Source organism: Neovison vison, chromosome 3 (assembly GCF_020171115.1).
Source record: "Neovison vison isolate M4711 chromosome 3, ASM_NN_V1, whole genome shotgun sequence".
Lineage (NCBI taxonomy): Eukaryota > Metazoa > Chordata > Mammalia > Carnivora > Mustelidae > Neogale > Neogale vison.
Window position 1 is genome coordinate 197,693,020 of NC_058093.1, and position 19,651 is coordinate 197,712,670.

At 40.1% G+C, this 19,651-nt stretch overlaps 1 protein-coding gene across 3 annotated transcripts in view; it reads right to left on the minus strand.

The window, feature by feature from the left end:
• Nucleotides 1-1,324: 1,324 nt before the first annotated feature.
• SBNO1 (strawberry notch homolog 1) overlaps nucleotides 1,325-19,651 on the minus strand; it is a 54,431-nt gene continuing 36,104 nt past the window's right edge. For all 3 annotated transcript variants that reach the window (XM_044243493.1, XM_044243491.1, XM_044243492.1), the window contains exons 19-32: nucleotides 19,384-19,559; nucleotides 18,802-18,933; nucleotides 16,630-16,765; nucleotides 15,325-15,437; nucleotides 15,164-15,235; nucleotides 14,611-14,710; nucleotides 12,325-12,399; nucleotides 11,516-11,662; nucleotides 11,335-11,429; nucleotides 11,149-11,241; nucleotides 6,466-6,603; nucleotides 5,771-5,847; nucleotides 4,030-4,223; nucleotides 1,325-2,841 (exon numbers count right to left, since the gene is read on the minus strand). In XM_044243493.1, coding sequence (XP_044099428.1) covers nucleotides 2,699-2,841; nucleotides 4,030-4,223; nucleotides 5,771-5,847; nucleotides 6,466-6,603; nucleotides 11,149-11,241; nucleotides 11,335-11,429; nucleotides 11,516-11,662; nucleotides 12,325-12,399; nucleotides 14,611-14,710; nucleotides 15,164-15,235; nucleotides 15,325-15,437; nucleotides 16,630-16,765; nucleotides 18,802-18,933; nucleotides 19,384-19,559 — 1,691 coding nt within the window. In that variant the 3' untranslated portion in view covers nucleotides 1,325-2,698. The remainder of the gene's footprint in view (nucleotides 2,842-4,029; nucleotides 4,224-5,770; nucleotides 5,848-6,465; nucleotides 6,604-11,148; nucleotides 11,242-11,334; nucleotides 11,430-11,515; nucleotides 11,663-12,324; nucleotides 12,400-14,610; nucleotides 14,711-15,163; nucleotides 15,236-15,324; nucleotides 15,438-16,629; nucleotides 16,766-18,801; nucleotides 18,934-19,383; nucleotides 19,560-19,651) is intronic.

A 19,651-nucleotide genomic window follows, 5' to 3' on the forward strand; every position in this document is an offset into this window, starting at 1 on the left:
AGGAACAATCGACACTGTAAACTCTGAAAACACGAACATGGTTTATAATCAAATCTTGGTGCTCAGAGCCGTATTGCTAAAAAGAGAGGAAAGGCATTGCAGGGGCCAAAAGCATCGGGTTCAACAAGGCCCTGGGGTCAGACGCAGCATTCAGATCCTGAAATACATGGGCCTGTTTTACAGAAGTTCGCTGTTGTTAAGACTTGATTTTTTGACAGAGGAGGGCCTTGAATGCTGGGCAGCCCCATGCTGACCCACCTGAACTTGCTGACTTAGGTAAGGGCACAGTGTCAAGGTCCTGTGTTCAACCTCCAGGGAAGGGGATGAGCAGCACACACTTGGTGCTTAACACAGCCCATGCCATGATGGGTATGATGGACAGGGGGATGTGGCAGCTCGGGTCCCCCTCCATTTACACTGGTCGCCTTTTTGAGGTCTCCTTGGAGACTTTTCAGAGGCCTTACTTCTGGACCTTATTTCTAGAGCAAAACAAAGCTGTTTCTCAAAGAACAGAATATACTGATGCCCTTTGCATCAAGATAGCTGCAAAGGGCAAACGTTGCATCAGGAATTGTGGGGGTCAACTAACCGCATCCTACAGAATCCTCGTACTGATGCTTGGAAATAAGCACACCCTGCGAGAAAGATAACCCCACACACAAAAGAGGGAAGCTGGGCAAGAGCCCATGAGAAATCTGCCATTCTGTCTCACTGAGGGGAGCAGGTCTGTTAGGGTTCCCGCCCCCAACTCTCTTTCACTTCAGCGTGCTGATGGACGCTGTGCAGCTCCCGGTTTCCACGGAGAGGAACTAACTGAGAAGCTTTGCTGCAGATGGAACGATCTGCCCTAACAAGGAACATTGGTCGATCTTCAGATGGATCAGGCCTGAGATAGACAGCCTAGACTGAGGAAGAAAGTTGCATCCACTTGGCAAAACATGCCAAAGAACAGAAATTACCGTCAATGTGTTCTTCTAGGTATTAAGAATAAATAAATCCAAAGGAAACTTACAGTAAACTTGACATGAACGAACTGGGGCTTAAAGGAACACAGGAAGAGGAAAGCCCTAGCTTGCCTTCACTGAACATACATCCCACCTGATTCGCTAAAAGTTTAAAAAGTAACAAAAGAGAACAATTCAGTTTGAGCAACATTCAAAAGATCCATCACTTCACCCCTTCCTCGACACCATCTCCGTTTCGAGGGTGAGCCCGACAGAAGTCCAAACAGAAGGCTCTCTGAGCGCCGAGCAACACTCGAGTTCTGCGGAGTCCCCGTCACGGACTGCTTCCGAAGGTGGTGAGGGCCTAAACACGAGTCCACTTCTGGTTAGTATCATAACTTTTTATTTGACACCTACAAGATTGTGGTATCTTGTAGCTTTTGACCAGGTTTATACAATCTCAATTTTTCATAGTGCAACCTGTGCAAGCAAAAAAAAAAGGGGGGGGGAACAAAAGGAAACAAAAGAACCAATTGTCCCCTCACTTGTTTTTATAAACATCTATTATAGGCGAAACAAAACTCACCCATATTGTAGATAAGTATCTATTCACATTTGTACATCACCATTTTTAACAGCTTGAGATAAACTCTACAATGTCTTACAACACATTAAACAATATTCACGTTACTGGGTAACAACAATAACAACAAGAAATAAACATACAGCAGAAGCCTCAAGTGTCTCCTCATTGTCTAGTTTACAGCTCAAGTACGGTTTCCTTTTTTATGAGTGACAAATTAAGATAATGAAGTAAAAAAAAAAGATTGTTTGCAAGAAGGAAGCCAATTTGTATTTCTTTCTAAAACTATCTTTAAGTTAAGGAAAATGTAATTTTAAGAAAAGCAGGCTTGTAGCCATTTTTGCAGCACACATTAGGAATACTATTAATACATTAAAATTAACTTTTTAAGAGTTTTACCACAAAAAAATGTATGTACTCATTACCTTGACCAGAAACCTGGGGCAGGGAGAATGGGGATAGGGATAAGATTTGCAGGGTAAGAAGCAATACCCAGGTATAAACACTATAAAAATGCAATAACCAATGCTGTACATCTACAAATGTTTCTCTCCGTTACTTGACTTGTTTTAGTCTTGTTTACGCATGCTTTCAAAGACATGCACTGTCAGAACAAAACTAGAAAAGAACCTGAATGCATGATATGCAACCTTTCATTTCATGCTTTAATAAACCTATTGTTTAATAAGTTGGAAAAAGAAACCAATATATATTTTCTATATTTATAGACTCAAAACACATGCATCCGGGGAGAACTCCCACAGCAGTTGCATGGATGTACTGCGTTAACCCTGAGCACTGTGTAACATAAAAGTAAAGCCAGTTTGGGAAGTTCCAAGCATTTTTAAACCAATTGTGGTTTGTAGCCTTTAACAAACTCACAAACAAACAGACACACACGCACGCGCACATATCCCTCTGCTCACCCAAAGTAAAAGCATATGGGAAGTACCATGGGAAAAGCAAAGGAAAGACATATGTACCCCCATCGGCACTGCTGATTTTCAGTTTTGCTATCTATTCCAGGTTTGTCCTTACTCCCAAAAAAATTAACTAGAGAGAGCACAACTGAAAAAAAAATTATAATTCTTTGGAAACTGTCCCTGATTTTTATGCAAATGATATGCTTCAACAGCATTTCAGATACATCCATGTCGAAACCTGTCTGTTCTTACGCGTTGCTCAAGTTGGCGATGCTCTGCGGGTGGCGCTGCTGCCAGAGCTGCTTCTGCTGGACCGCAAGCTGTTGGGACTGGTCTGAAGTTGACAGGAGATTTACAAGTGGAGACACACAATTTGCAGGAATGATCAAACCTGCAATTAGAAACAAGAATTTTGGGAGGGTGCATCCAAGACAGCCGTATATTCCAGCTTCACAGCACATTCCGAGTGAAGCACACTATTAAGTGGAACAAAGACGACGCCACACAAAAATGAAATAAATACCTAATAACGGAAATGGCCCCTTCAGAAGTAACCTAATTCCTCGGCAGCACCATCCACAAATACCTAAGCACCTGCATGTCTACAGCAACACCAACTTGGTGGTGGAACAGAAAGGTCAAGTACAGTGTCTCCCGATCTATCTTTGCAGCTTCACAAATGCACATCAACACAACCTTCCCTGGCCAAGTGCTAACGTAGCAGGAAGAGCACAGGACAGTGGCTGCAAACTCAAAGGCTGACTGAAGCAGGTTAACTGCCAAGCGGTCACAGTACAGATGTTAGCAAATGGGGGAAAGTAGACGTCCTGGCAAAGGAACTTGAACTCCTCTCATCTGGGAACAGGGGCTCGATGCATCACAGAAGCTGATGTGTGTACACAGCAGTGTGTGCGCACACACACACCTTTTGATAAAATGAAAAGCCCTGCTTCTGACCTTTAAATGTTGGCAACTAATTCAAATGCAAACTTGCAACAACTGAAAATATTTGAGGGCCAAAAAAATGTTCATGGACTACCTCTGGCCCACAGACTGCCAATCTGCAACCCAAGATAAAAAAGGAAGGCTGTGGCAAATGAAACAAATGTGGAGGGACAGGGAAAGCTCCCTGCAAAGCCTGTGAGCGGGCGGCAGGTGCAGCTGGCCTGCTCTGCCCATGCTCTCCCCAAAGCTCCAGGCCGGCCTCTGTGCACATCAACACTCGTTTCCGTCTCGATGTGGACTCAGTGAACATCCAACAGCAGACTTCTGGGACTCCTTGCAAGAGGCGGGCTTAGTCTTTACACAAGAAAGGCTGTGCAGACGGCAACAGTGAGGAAGGGGAGCAGGAACAGCTGAGAGCAGTGTAAGGGAAATGACCGTATTATAACTTCAGCCAGAATCAACAATGCCCATTTGAAGGCTTACCTTCTGTTCAGCCTTTTAAGAACATATATATCAAGTTCTATTCCACTACTAGAATAGATACTGAGATTTTTTAAATGTAAGAAATAATTTTTTTTTTAAAAAAAGGCTCTGATTTTCTCCCAATAACTCAAACCCCCAAAATTAAACTCACCTACAATACGTTGTCCATCCTCTGTTCTTAGCCGAACTATCTGCATCTTCACATTTGTGCCACTGACAGATGCTAGAACACCCTCAACTTTTGTCCAGACACTCAGAACGGAGCCACATAATACATAATACGTGCGGCAGCGAAGACCTATTTCACAAACTAATCCCAAGCTGGCTTTTTTGCAGTTGCCACGCCTAGGATAGATAGGGGGGAAAATATATATGTATACATAGACATACACACACACGTCTCACAAAGTCTACCTAGGTTTCAACTGGACAATGTTCTGGCACGATTTGCCCTTCTTTACTGACAGTTTCTTAGATGACATCCTTTAACATACTGGATCATCCTATCTAATTTAAGGTATTACTGCCAATTTTTTAAGTTTCTAAGATTTATTTTAGAAAATAAAATTTCTGGGGCCCAACTCCCTGTAAAACGGTTAACTTACTGGTTTCAATATCCATTTAAAAGGTCTGTCATTTTAACATCCAACAGTTTACTATATTAATGTTAGCTTATCAAATAATTTTGTGTTACCTCTAAAAATTATTAAACCAATATATTCTAAATCTTGAACTGGGAAAGGCCTCAGCAAACCAAAATAATGAAAATTTTTTAAATACTGTAAAAAAGAAAGACATGGTTTACGGTTAAAATTATTTAGACATTTCATCAATAAAATCATCTTTCAAGGGGCGCCTGGGTGGCTCAGTGGGTTAAGCCGCTGCCTTCGGCTCAGGTCATGATCTCAGGGTCCTGGGATCGAGTCCCGCATCGGGCTCTCTGCTCAGCAGGGAGCCTGCTTCCTCCTCTATCTCTGCCTGCCTCTCTGCCTACTTGTGATCTCTGTCTGTCAAATAAATAAATAAAATCTTAAAAAAAAAAATCATCTTTCAAATAATAATTCAAGAAAACACACAGTATCGGGCACCTTTCTTGCTAGTACTCAAAGCAAATGTTTTAGAGAGAACTTCTGTAAGTTAACTTTAAAAATATTTTATCTTGAAAACTTTTCCTAATTTCGAAAAGCACTAATCTGCTCTCAAAATGAAAACGAAACACTGCTCCATTCAAATTTACCTACCTACATGTGTCTAAAAAACACCTAGCTAAAATTCATCTACATCCTATATTCCTTTTCATAAAGTGGGCTGCACACCCTACTGACTGTTAAGTGGATAAGAAAACAGTGAAACCTATGATCTGCAATTAAAATATCCCATACAAGGCCCTGAAATGAACATTGTAAGAGGCATTTATTACATTGTGACTCGAAAGAATAGCCCTGAGCCAACCTAGTAGCACAGCAGGATCAGTTCCCAGGCTCAACAACACATTTTCTGGTGCTGTCAGCAACTCTTAGTTTCCTACAATCCCCTAGCCCTAAAAATGAAACTGATCAGGGACACCAGTAAAGTTTTAAAAAAAGAAAGGGGAAAAAAAAAAAATAAAGGAAGGGAAGGAAGAAAAGAAGGAGGGAAAACAAGTAAGTCTCAGCAAGAAGAATGACAGTCAAGTCCGTATGGCCTGACAACACTTGGTCAGAAGTTACAAGCGTTAGTGAAGAGCAGAGGGGACACCCAGTATGCGTGGTCCACCGACAGACAAGTATCTCTGATAGAAGGAATGACACCTAACAATAATCTCTTTGTGGACAGCTAGAGAGTGAAGGTGTTTTTAAATTAAATATTGATTACATTTTGGATAATATGGTGAGAAGCATGAAAATACTAACCAATAGGCATGAGTACAAGTATCTGCAGATGAATTATACTGATCTAACCAGTGGATCAGGGCATCATCTGAGACTACCTGTGAAAATAAGACGAAAATTCCATTTAAACAGTATTGTTTTAAACAACCTGGTCGCCTTCTTATAGTCTCTTAAGCCAACTTACACACGTCTCGGTATGAACAATCTGGCCCTTGCTACTGGCTGCATTTGCGTGCCACTCATGAAGTCCTGCCATTAGGGACTTCCTATGTAATAAATGTTTCAAACAGTCAGTTTAATCACAATTGTTTACAAATGAAACTGGCCAGGAGAAACAGTAATATAAGGTAATACTAAAAATTAACAGTAATGTTAGGAAAAAACGTTGTCATTCACTGTTTTTCTACAAATCACTGCAAAATATAAATATGGCGGTTCTAATTTCTGTAGTTAGCACTGGAAGTTTCCTTTTCTGACAACACAAGCTGTTTCAAATAATCATTTTACAATTTTCTTAATGGTTGATAACATTAAGACTGGGATGTTAATGCAGCAACACTGGACAACATGTTTTCTGAAAACAATTTTCCAGTAATCAAATAGGAAAAATTGACAAAACCACCTTAAAATATAGACATATAGCTCTCCTAAACAGTTTCAACATGTTATAAAACAAGTACTCATAAATAGTATAAGGTGTACAAATGAAAAAATACCTTCTTATATTTCTTTTTTAGGTCAGCATAAATTTCTAATTTGAGCTGTTTCCCAGTATTTGGTCTATAAACTAAGAAAAGCTTCTTTTTAGGGTTCACTTCTTTAACTAAGATGGCAGTTTTCTTGTTGTTCCTTATCTATTCAAAAAAAAAAAGAGAGAGAAAGTATAAGGATCCGTGCTGCACACTTGAAGATAAGCTTGTTTGCACCATCACATTAGCAAATCAATCCTCTGAAAGACTAATGCTGAGTAAGCACATGGACAGGTAACTGTGGACAAGGATGGCAGCTGCTCATCTACCTGAGTTTCACGAGGCCCGACCCAAATAAACGTTCCTGGGTCCTAAATGTGGGGTATGCTGAACACATACGTTGAGGGCCAAGATACTTCTTAGTAGACTGTTTTGAATAAAGCTTTAAGCACTAGTGTCCAGTGGTGGTAACTGTGCTTGTTCTAGTCCATGTTCTTGCCTCAGACATCCATGAGGGAGGAGTCTAGGTAGTGGGGCAGAGTCTTTGGAGGAAAATCCTATTACCTCTATGTTTAACATTTTTCATAATAAAACATTGTTAAAAAACGTTTCTCTCGGGATGCCTGGGTGGCTCAGTTGGTTAAGCATCTGCCTTCAGCTCAGGTCGGGATTCTAGGGTCCTGGGATCAAGTCCCACCATCAGGCTCTCTGCTAGGTGGGGAGCCTGCCTCTCCCTCTACCTGCCGCTTTCTCTGCTTGTGCCCTTTCTAGCTCAGACAAATAAATAAATAAATATCTAAAAAAAAAAAAAAAATAGGGGCACCTGGGTGGCTCAGTGGGTTAAACCTCTGCTTTCGGCTCAGGTCATGATCCCAGGGTCCTGGGATCAAGCCCCTCTCTGCTCGGCAGGGAGCCTGCTTCCTCCTCTCTCTCCGCCTGCTTCTCTGCCTACTTGTGATCTCTGTCTTTCAAATGAATAGATAAAATCTTTAAAAAAAAAAAGTTCCTCTCCTTGAAGTTACAATGAAACATAACCTCCAGGATGATTTTGATCACCCATGGGTTCCCTGCACTCATCTACTAACCCAATACGGCTGTTTCTCCCCATCGCTGCCATTAAGAGTGAATTGACAGGTCACATGATTTGTAAACAATAAAGCTATGACAGGAAAAAGCCAAAATGTTGAGCAAATAATAAACATGTATGTAGAAGTGGAAGAAATGGATGCATCAGACAAATGATGGAACTTACATATATTTTCAATTTTTTAAAAGAGTTGGACTTATGGCAGAAATGCTAAGAGGAAGGAGCTATTAAAAGGCCTATTAAATTAAAGGAAAATTAACATTAGAAAATCCGTATCTCCTCTAAGAATGGCGAACAATTTCCAAGCAATAATCTCTGGAGCAAAACTGAAGGAAAAAGAAAAGTTTTAAAGTAAAGATACTCTGCCAGCTCTTCTACAAAACAAATTGCTCACTGAGCTGTTTTTTGTATTAGGATAATTCTTGGGATGCCTGGGTGGCTCAGTCACTAATTGTCTGCCCGCAGCTCAGGTCATGATCTCAGGGTCCTGTGATCGAGCCACACGTTGGGCTCCATGCTCAGTGGGAAGCCTGATTCTCCCACTCCCCCTGCTTGTGCTCCCTGTCCTGCTTTCTGTCAAATAAATAAATAAATATCTTTAAAAAAAAAAAAGATAATTCTTACACCGATAAAAGACAAAAACAGTATTTTACTTTTTTTTTTTTTTTTTAGTATTTTACTTTTCTCTTCATGGATATTAAAGATCCTTTATCATTTACTTGTTCAAATGATTTGAAACATTATATAATTACTACAAAGTCTATAAAACAATGGTTAAGGTAAAAATTACATTTTACATGTTTTATCAGTTGATGTGAAACACTCAATAAAATTATTATACTTAGAAGACCATGTTTAAAGCATATAAAAGTGCGATCTCTCTCTACAGCATCAAATTATTTCATTATAATCACAAAATAAATCATCACACTACAGGGGAAATAAAAGAAATTCCTACTTGGTTTTCCTAATGTTAACACATGGTAAACACTGTGAAGCATGTCTGCTTATTTTTTAAAAATATTTTATTTATTTGACAGAGAGAGAGAGAGATCACAAGTAGGCACAGAGGCAGGAACAGAGAGAGGGGGAAGCAGGCTCCCCGCTGAGCAGAGAGCTCAATGTGGGGCTCCATCCCAGGACCCTGAGAGCATGACCTGGGCCAGAGGCAGAGGCTTAACCCACTGAGCCACCCAGGCGTCCCGCATGTCTGCTTACTTTTGTGGAGTTTCAAACACCTGCACCTTCCTGGATGGATGCCCCTTCTAAGTCTGCCTCTCCTCACATCCAATCACCTGCTGCCATGCAGGAAGTAACAAAGGACCAGTATCACCACACCCTTCCACTTGAAGATGTAGATCAGCACTACCTCAAAATCTACCAGTGTGTAAATTCTGGCAACGGTTTGGAATGAAAAGCCAAAAACCAAGACCCTAATCTGTACCTGTCAAAATCCCATCTAAGGGAGAAATCTGAATAAAATGCGGTGAATTATGTAATAGTGATACAATGCTGGTTTTGATATCATGTTATAGTTTTGTAAAATGTTACCATTGGTGAAACTGGTGTACAAGGAAGTTCTCTGTATCGCTTCTCAAAACCTCATGTGAATCTACAAATATCTCAGTAAGATTTTCTTTTTTTTCAAAGATGTTATTTACTTGTTTTAGATGAGAGCGCATGCACACGAGCGCACAGGAGCTGGGGGAGGGACAGAGGAGAGAGAGGGAGAGAATCTCAACCAGACTCTGCACTGAGCACAAAGCCCGATGGGACTCCATCTCACGACCCTGCGATCATGACCTGAGCTGAAATCAAGAGTGAGACACTCAACCTACAGAGCCACCCAGGCGCCCTCAATAAGATTTTCAAAAACCGGGACGCCTGGGTGGCTCAGTTGGTTGGACGACTGCCTTCGGCTCAGGGCGTGATCCTGGAGTCCCGGGATCGAGTCCCACATCAGGCTCCCAGCTCCATGGGGAGTCTGCTTCGCTCTCTGACCTTCTCCTCGCTCATGCTCTCCCTCACTGTCTCTCTCTCTCAAATAAATAAATAAAATCTTTAAAAAAAAAAAAAAAAAAAAAGGATTTTCAAAAACCACTTAATTAGGAGCCAGATTCAGTTTGACAGCTTTGCTGGATCAGGTACCAGTAAAATCAGGTCTGTGACCAAACTGGGCCTGAAGCTAATAAGCTTAAAACAGTGGAAGGAAGGGAGAAACCAAGGAAGGAAGGGTAGGGAAAAGGAAGAAAAAACAAAAAAACAATGAAAAAGAATAGTCAGTAGAAACTACACATAGCCTACAAAACCTAAAGTATTTACTATCTGATCCTAAAGAAGTTTGGGGACACCTGCTCTAGATAGCTTAACTATGGTCTCGCACTGCCTCTGGCATGACCATACACAGTCTCTTTCATGCAGTTCCATCTAGAACCTGGTCCTCATTTACAGTTGGCCTCTCCAAAAATTCGGCAAATAAAAAACAAAATGTGGTATATACATACAATGGACCATTATTTAGTCACAAAAATGAAGCACTGGGGCACCTGGGCGGCTTAGCCAGTTAAGCCTCTGCCTTCAGCTCAAGTCATGATCTCAGGGTCCTGGGATCTGGCCCCATATCAGGCTCCCTGCTCAGCATGGAATCTGCTTGAGATTCTCTCTTTCCACCTGCTCGGGCACAGGCAGGCACACGCATGCGTGCTCTGTGTCTCTCTCAGACAGAGAAACCTAAAAACAAACCACCTCAGGAATAAACCCTTCTTGAGGATGCTACTACAGGACAGTCTTCAGATAAAATGATCAGAGACAGCAACCTAAGGACTAGTGAGAGGTGAGCATTAAATTGAAATTAATTACCTTTAGAGCTAAGAGTAAGTATTAAAAGAAAAGCATACTACAGAAGTGCCATATGCGGACAATGCAGAAATGGCACAACTGTCTTTTAATGGAATGGGAGAAGGGGGGGGAAGCAAAAGCAAAAGAAGCTGATGCTTTTTTCCCGAAATTATTTTCAGGAATATTGGGGTATATTATCCGTAATCTTTTATCATCCTGTGTGCCATGAAGAATAAAGATTACTGTAGAAGAAATAAGCATGCAGATTAATATCAGAAAATAGTAACATAAAAACTCTATAGTCTTTAACAGGAAAATTCAAGATACCGTACCCTGACTCTGGATGTTATATATCTGCACGCACGTACCTGTGGGTGTGCGTGTGTCTACATATAAATGTATGGGTATGTACACACATACGTATTTACACTTCCCTCATCCTGAGCTCTACCCGCAAATCCTAAGGAATTACTTACACTAATAACTAAGAAGTGAATCTTTCAGATATAAAGCTTACTAGAGGTCTACAGAACTAAATATGCAGTCCTTTATGGAGGCTTAGAGGTCACTGCACCATGAAATAAAAAGGTCCGATTAACTAAGAATATGTAATAATTCAAAACGTCTGTAGAAGGACAAACTCAGTTACAATGAAAAACGATCACATCAGAGAAAAGCGAAAAACAATCAGAAAGCCGCCACAAAGGGGACAGATAACTGCAGTGCTGGCAGCTACAACGCATTATGTATCTGAACAGTTAACATGGCAAGGACATGAGTCTTACTTGCAATGACAAGTAAAAGCCATCATCTGGTCCTGTCAGCTCAGCCCAAATTTTGGTAGCTTCCTCCCAAGACATTCCCCTCTCCACACTAATCTGTAAAAGAAATAATACAACTTAAATCGCACTCAGTTCTGTGAGTGCCAATCACAGGAGGTTACACTTAAATGTGCACGTTTCCAAACTTACAGTATATAACTCTACATGACCAGAGGTGGAATATCCTGGAGTAAGAAACTTCTTAACATCACTTTTCCTCACTTTTTCATCTCCAGAACCAAGATCTTGAACAAGAAAAAGCAACACGTAAATGGAAAAAGAACATTTTATTAGGAATACACAGGACATTTTTAAAAATTTCTCCACTTACCTAAAATTCCCATATCATATCTTCCATTTTTTTTGGCATTTTGAACAACTGCTGTAAGTGTGTCTGCAAAATACTGAAATAACGCATTCTGCTGATGCACTTCCATGCCCAAAATTCTATTTAAGAATTTTCCTATGTTGTTATAATCTGCAAGGACAAGATTGTATGAAAGATTTAATGCATTTGAATGGCAATTATAATGCACTTGCCCCTGGAAGTAAAATAAAAACAAAACAAAACATTTATTCATCTAAGCCTAGACCAAGTCTCACTTCCTCCTCCATGGTCTTACCTCACACCCACAACCTTGCACAGCTCTCAGAAGAGAGCTGTAATTTGACCATTTCTACCGCTAGCAATCAGCACGACCACATACATGCTCCAAAGATGGTTGTCTTACTCAATTTGTGCATCATCAAACTTCACTTACTGAAAATATGAACACAATTTAGCACACAAGAATATTTGTTCTCCAACATGAAATCCTGGCTTATAGAAAGTTCTAAGTGCCGTTAAGTCTGTGAAGCTCAACAGCACGGTCTTCAGTATTTTTTAAAAGCTTCACAGCTGATGTACATGCAACCTGGGTTGAGAACTGCTACTCTGTAGACAGCATAAAGGTTTAATCTCTTTTGAACAACCACAGTAGCAAAAACCACTGAGAGCGCTTTATGAGCACTCCAGAAGGAGGGACTGAGAAATACAAACTTGAAGCTTCCCCTTCAAGTTGAAAAGGCATAAAGAAAATGGTCTGTAATGATACAGCAATAGTTCTGTTTTATGTCTATATACAAAACTCATACTCTTACCTTTATCTAGGGTAAGAATACCCGAACGATCTTCTACATTTATCAGGCCAACTCCTATTAGTCCTTGTCGAACATCTGTCAGAAAATTAAAAAACCTTATAACCCAAGAGACTCAATGATCTGTTACTCGACTAATCAAACTAGATCAAATTCTTTTTTCAGATGCTTAACCGATGGAGCCGCTCAGGTGCCCCGAACTAGACCACAAGTTCTAGCCTTAAAACACAGCCTAAGGTATTTTTCATAGTTCCTATTAGCTGAATTAAATGGAACACACAGTCCCCAAAGGTCTTTTAGGCACTCCAAAATTCTACAGTACTCAAACTTCACACTATATGATCTCATTAAATGATCTCATCTCTCTCTCTCTCTCTTTTAAAAACTTTATTTATTTGACAGAGACAGCCAGCCAGAGAGCGAACACAAGCAGGGGGAATGGAGAGGGAGAAGCAGGCTTCCCACTGAGTAGGAGGCCTGATGTTGGGCTCGATCCCAGGACCCTGGGATCATGATCCGAGTTGAAGGCAGATGCTTCATGACTGAGCCACCCAGGCGCCCCAAAAAGATCTCATCTTTCTAATAGCAGTCTTTGGCTGTAGAAATCTTTGGTTACACACTTGTCATCTACAGAATATAAACAATTTTGAACACACAGACTAGCTGATTAAATAATTGTGTCAATAAGCTCTTAATCTTGGGACGCCTGGGTGGCGCAGTTGGTTGGACCACTGCCTTCGGCTCAGGGCGTGATCCTGGAGTCCCGGGATTGAGTCCCACATCGGGCTCCCAGCTTCATGGGGAGTCTGCTTCGCTCTCTGACCTTCTCCTCGCTCATGCTCTCTCTCACTGTCTCTCTCTCTCAAATAAATAAATAAAATCTTAAAAAAAAAAAAAATAAGCTCTTAATCTTGCCCTCCTCCCACATATTATCAGCACTGACAAGCTGCTGCAGAAGAGAAGCAATACGTGTAACAGTTAACGTGTTCTGAATGATGTCACTAAGAAGACAGTCTATGGGTTTCTTTAATACTGATGTTCAGGTTCCAACCCAGACTTACAGAATAAAGGCATTAAGAGAACAGGGTCAATAGGAAGCATTACCATATCCTATTTACACATTTAATAAATCAGCTAGTACTCTGCTACATGCATAAAACCGTTTAGATTCTGCAGGTGACAACTGTGTAACCAAAAATCCTCCTTTTAGAAACCAGTCTTATGGGAGAAAATCTACATAGGATAGCTGTGTAACTTCAGCACTGTTTGTGATGGTGCAAAAAAGTGAAAACCACCTGAATACCAAAAAGGGAATGATTAAAAAAAAAACAAACAAACAAAAAAAACCACCACACACAAAAAAACCTGTTGTATAACCCAACTGCAGAATATTATGCAACTGTTAAAAAAAATCTGGGCGCCTGGGTGGCTCAGTGGGTTAAGCCTCTGCCATCAGCTCAGGTCATGATCCCAAAGTTATGAGAAGGAGAGGAAAAAGAATGGAAGAAAAAGGAAAAAAAACTTTATATATTTGCTTGTTACTATGCCATCAGAGATAAACCCCCTTGACAGTATGTCAATATGGCTTGTATCGATACTAAATACTGGTTTCCAATTGGGAAGGACTTTCTAGTGAAAAGTCCTAACTCTACAATGATGATATTTCAAATATCCTACATCTACATGTTATCCAAAATATTTTCACAGCTTCCTGAATTATAAAATAAATAATCAAAAATCAAAACCATCTAGACTACTTATATTTATGGGCAAAATATATTCTACCAATTACAGAGATAAATCAAAGAGTTTCTACAGCATTATGGTGGACTTTTCTTTAATACATGAATGTCCAAAAACATGTAAGTATAAAGAGAACATTCTATGAACCATATACACGTATCCATCACACAGTTTTAACTATGAATACACAGCCAATATTTTTTAATCTACACCCTATGCCAACCTCCAAAGATTATTTACCAATATACTTTAAAATTAATTAATTTTAAAAGCTGTCTGGCATAGTAACTTTAATCTAACAAAACCACTTTCTTCTACTAATCTAGTATTAACATGCAATGAACTGTCAAGAGCACAAAACACTTGGTGTGAATGAAAATTAATAAACTGATTGTAAGAGGCCAACTTAGGTGTCTATTAATCTTTAATTTCTAAATTTTTACATAGTTTATGTCCAAAGAGATTGAAAACAGCAGCACATGTCAGAAAACGTTTTAGGGCCTACTTAGTACTCATTTTCCTCTTGTGATTATTTTTTAAAGTTACCTTTAAAGAATTCTCCAGGGTAGTCTGGAGGTGGTGATACCATAGGAGAATCTAGGTTGACAATGGATTTCATGACAATTTCTAAAGCATTTCTTCCATACTGCAATAAGAAAACAAACAAATTTAACCAGTTACAGCATTTCGACATTTCAATCACATGACCAACTGAACACGATAAAAACTATTATGGTAGCAAAGGTTCAAAACGAGTAGGACGCAATTATCTTTTTATATAAATGTTACATACTAAACTGTTCACACCTATGCACATGACAGACGTCCAGTAAATAATTTTGTTTCTGGAAATTAACACTTGATTCATTCAGAAGTATTTATTATATTCCTATTTTCTAACAGAAATGAAAAAAGGATTCTACTGCAGAGCTGATAATCAAAGATCTGATAAGTGAAAATTTTATAGGACGTTATCATTTTAGAGTGAAACCATAAGGGAAAGTTTTAAGTTTTAAACAGTAACCACTTTCCCTTTTTGTTCAACACAGACACCACACACTACCACAAAATCTCAGACATAATGAAAGCTGAAATGTACCTTATTATCAAAATTGAACCTGCTCAGATCTCTAGATTCTGTTGCTCTTCTGTCACCATGTGTAAGTGCTCCCTATCAAGACATAAAATTTCCAATCAAGGCACAGAAGACAGGTTGTATTCACCACCTTTTACACACAACTACACAACCCAAGAACTTACCAAGCTCTCAAGTCTTTTGGCAACAATAGAAGCAAATCTTTGTTCCCCTGCCAATTCAGAAATCAGAAACACATACTCGGGAGCAGTAACTTGGTTTGATCTATGAGTTCGTCCTGTAACGACATTAAAAATACTGTGTTCACTAGATACAGAGTATTCTGAGATCTATTCCTAGCATTTCAATACTAAGCTGGTATTCAGAAACCCTTACAAGGAAAAATTAAAGAATATATGGACACCTGGCTCAGTTGGTTACGGGTCTGCCTTTGGCTCAGGTCACAATCCCAGGGTCCTGGGATAGAGTCCTGAATTGGGCTCCCTGCTCCAGGGCAGCTGCTTTTCCCTCTCCCCCTCCTCCCTGCCGATGCTCACTATCAAATCAGTAAGTAAAATCTTAAAAAAAAAAACACAAAAAAACACACAAAAAAACCACACACACACACATACACATACACACACCATACAAAACAATTTCTGTAACTCTCCCAAAGGTACAAAATTAAAAAACTGACTTGAAAAAATCCATATTCAGAATACTCCTCCTTAAAGAACACAAACTGCCACAGAACTTTTCAATGATAAACATATTATTACTTCTGCCCCACTTGGGTTAACCACAATGGTGCAAAAGCACAGCTGCTCTGGATTCTTCCAAAAAAACAAAAAAACCCCAAAATCAAAAAAATGGTTTGTTAAAAAGTTTGTTTTAGAGAGACAGAGAATGCACACATGGTTGGGGAGGGCAGGCAGAGGAAAAGAGACTCTCAACTAGACGCCCCGCTGAGCACAGAGCCTGATGCAGGGCTCAATCCCATGAGCTGGAGATCAAGACCTGAGCCAAAATCAAGGGTCGGACACTGAACCGATGGAGCTGTCCAGGAGCCCCTAAACTGTTGGTTTTTTAAAATCATCAGGTCACATCAGGACATAAACATGTAAGACAAGGGAAGAGCAATATGCCTTCAGTAAAGCCACCAAAGGCTAAAAAGGACATGAGGTGGCAGGTGCTCTGACACAGACCACATACATCCTGAAGATCGATAATGGAGGAAACTCCCGAGGAACACCGTTATGAGATATAATGCCAGAAACTCCAAGAAATCTAGCACAGATCTTTTACATTTCTTAAAATAGATAAGAAACGGCTTCATGTATTCTAGAATTTTAAATGTAATACACAAACAGCTCCAAAATCCACGTGTCCTGTTTTAAGATACTGAACGTTAAATATAGGTTTTGATATGTAAACATTTCCCCAATGATTCCTAGCTATCTATTAAGTGAAGTTCACTTGTAGGAACTTACCAAATTGCTGAATTGCTCTATCAGCACTCCAGGGTAATTCCAAAGTCATATGAACTCTTCGCCTTTGATTTTTAGCTCTCCGATCTGCTTGCAACGAAATACCCGAGCTGGCAGCTTCTGAGATAATAGCAATATTCTGTACCAAACATAAGGGGGAAAAATAATCACCTCTGCACAAAGACAAGTAGGCAAGTGCCCTAAATAAAGTTCTTAGAGTACTAGTGGCTCACCAATACCTATTCTCCCCTTTTTCCTAAATTATAACCACCTCCTCTCAAGTTTAGGCAGGTACATGGCTGCCCAGAATCATGACATTCCTCACTTTCCCCTGCAGCTAACTACAGGCATACCCCAGTAGGGTGCAGGTGGTATGAACATTTAAGCAATGTCCTTAAAAGTCAAGGACATGCCCTTCTCTTCATTTGCGTCCTCTCTGCCAGATGAAAAGACAGAGGGATAATGACTGGAAGTGAAACAGGTAACCTGAAATGGAGCCTCACACGTTAAAAGACTGAGACAGGAGTGGCATCATCTTTAAGGAGCCATAACAGCCCTGGTCCACCTACTCGAACTTAACACATGGAAGAAATTACCTTCTACCTTCTTTAAGTCAATACGATTTTGGATTTTCTGTCACTTAACAAGTAAAACTAATTCCGACTAATGTAAGTGTAATGCACATGGGCATAAATTCATAAAACAAAGTATGTAACACAACTGATTAATACCTCTACCTACAATCTTTAGAATGTGTAACATGACGAGAGCCTAGGTGGCTTAGTGAGTTAAGTATCCAAACTCTTGATTTCGACTCAGGTCATGATCTCCAGCTCATGAGAGCAAGCCCAGCGCTGGGCTCCATGCTCAGCGGAGATTCTCTCCCCCTTTCTCCTCCCTCCAGTTCTTGTGCACGCACTCTCATTCCCTAAAGTAAATCAATTTAAAAAAAAAAAAGTAACACAAGCTACTGAATATATTTCTAAAAGATAACTTTGGGGGAATCTGGGTGACTCAGTTGGTTAAGCGTCTATCTATGGACCAGGTCATGATCTCAGGGTCCTGAGACTGAGCCCCAAATCTGACCCCATGCTCAGTGGGGAGTCTGTTTGTCCTTCTCCTTCTCCCCCTCCCCCCTGCCCATGCTCTGTCTTCCTCTCAAATAAACAAAAATCTTTAAAATAATAAAGACAACTTTGATAGTGAAAACTATCTTCTCCTTTTTTAGCTGCAGAAAGCCTCATTAAAATATAAAGAAAAAAGTGGTAAAATAGAGATTTTATTCTACCATTTAAATTAAGGAATTAAGGGGGCACCTGGATGGCTCAGTGGGTTAGGGCCTCTGCCTTCGGCTCAGGTCATGACCCCAGGGTCCTGGGATTGAACCCCGCAACGGGCTCTCTGCTCAGCGGGGAGCCTGCTTTCCCCCATCTCTCTCTCTCTCTCTGCCTGCCTCTCTGCCTACTTGTGATCTCTGTCAAATAAATAAATAAAATCTTAAAAAAAAATTTTTTTTTAAATTAAAAAGCCTCCAAATTTATTAAGAGCCACATCTAATTCTGTACACAATACTTTATTGCATTCAATTTGTGAATAATGAATATGTGTAAATATTCAGTGATTATGTGCAATTACTAAAAATGAAAGAATAAAAACATTCAACACACTTAATTTCTTCTTCTTTTTTAAAATTTTATTTATTTATTTGACACAGAGAGAGACAGCGAGGGAGGGAACACAAGCAGGGAGAATGGCAGAGGGAGAAGGAGACTTCCCCCTAAGCAGGGAGCCTGATGCAGGGCTCGATTCCAGCACCCTGGGATCATGACCTGAGCTAAAGGCAAATGCTTAATGACTGAGCCACCCAGGCATCCCCACACTTAATTTCCTTTAAAAGAAAAAAAAAACCCTAAATATTCTTTTAAAAATACAGACATTGTATTTTTCATTAAAAAGCATCCCAGAGGGTGCCTGGGTGGCTCAGTTGGCTGAGTGACTGCTTTTGGCTCAGGTCAAGATTCTGGAGTCCCAGGATCAAGTCCTGTACCGTCCTGCTCAGTGCAGAGTCTGCTTCTCCCTCTGACCCTCCCCTCTCTTGTGCTCTTTCTTTCAAATAAATAAGTAAAATCTTTTTAAAATACAAGAAAGAAAGAAAAGCATTCCAGAAAAACATACCTTGTCTCCATCCATAAATCTTTGTTTTTCTGTGATATTTAGTATTTCTACAGGGACATCAAGTTCAGATCTCGACTCGTAAGATATGCTTCCGTCATCATTGCTTACAACCCGTCCTTTGCGACCAGTCATCTGCAAAGCCAAACAGTGTCACTTACAGTTAAGGTACCTGATGAAGACGCAGGAAGCACAGGACCCCTGCATTAGAGAAACTTGGTGGGAAAGAGAAGGGGATGATGAAGCCGACACACAGTGCTGCCTGTGCTGCACCGGTGTCTGGGAAAGAATGTCGCAACAGTTTCTGGTTTTGGAAAGTTGAAATTCCAGCAAAGAAAGCAGATACATGGCAACAATCACAGAGGCTGCATGACAGGTAGAGTAACAGATCAGTGTGCTGAATAAACACACAGATACTAAGGATAAGAATTCCTGACTCTGGGATGACAAACAGATCAAAGGTTCTAAAATCTAAGAGAAAATTAGACAATTATGTGATGATATCCAAAATATCACTCATTCTGTAGGGTTTGGAGTTAACCAAAAAAAGGAACCAAGACACGGCCCTGATCTAGTCATATTTACCTCAGCAACATTCTCAGGGCCGCCAAGTTCATCAATAAGTTCATCCAGGGTATTCGGAGGGAGGTCTTCTGCTAATTTCTCTAGTTTATCAAGTAGGTCTTTCTTCATCTGCTGGGCCCTTTCCACAGCGTCCTGACTTGTTATAAGGCTACTGTTACTGTTGGTGTTACTGTTAGCTAGATAAAGTACAATGGTTAAAAATCATTACAAAGTAAAAAAAAAAATCATTACAAAGTTTAAGTATGTTTTGTTTAAAGTACATCTCAAC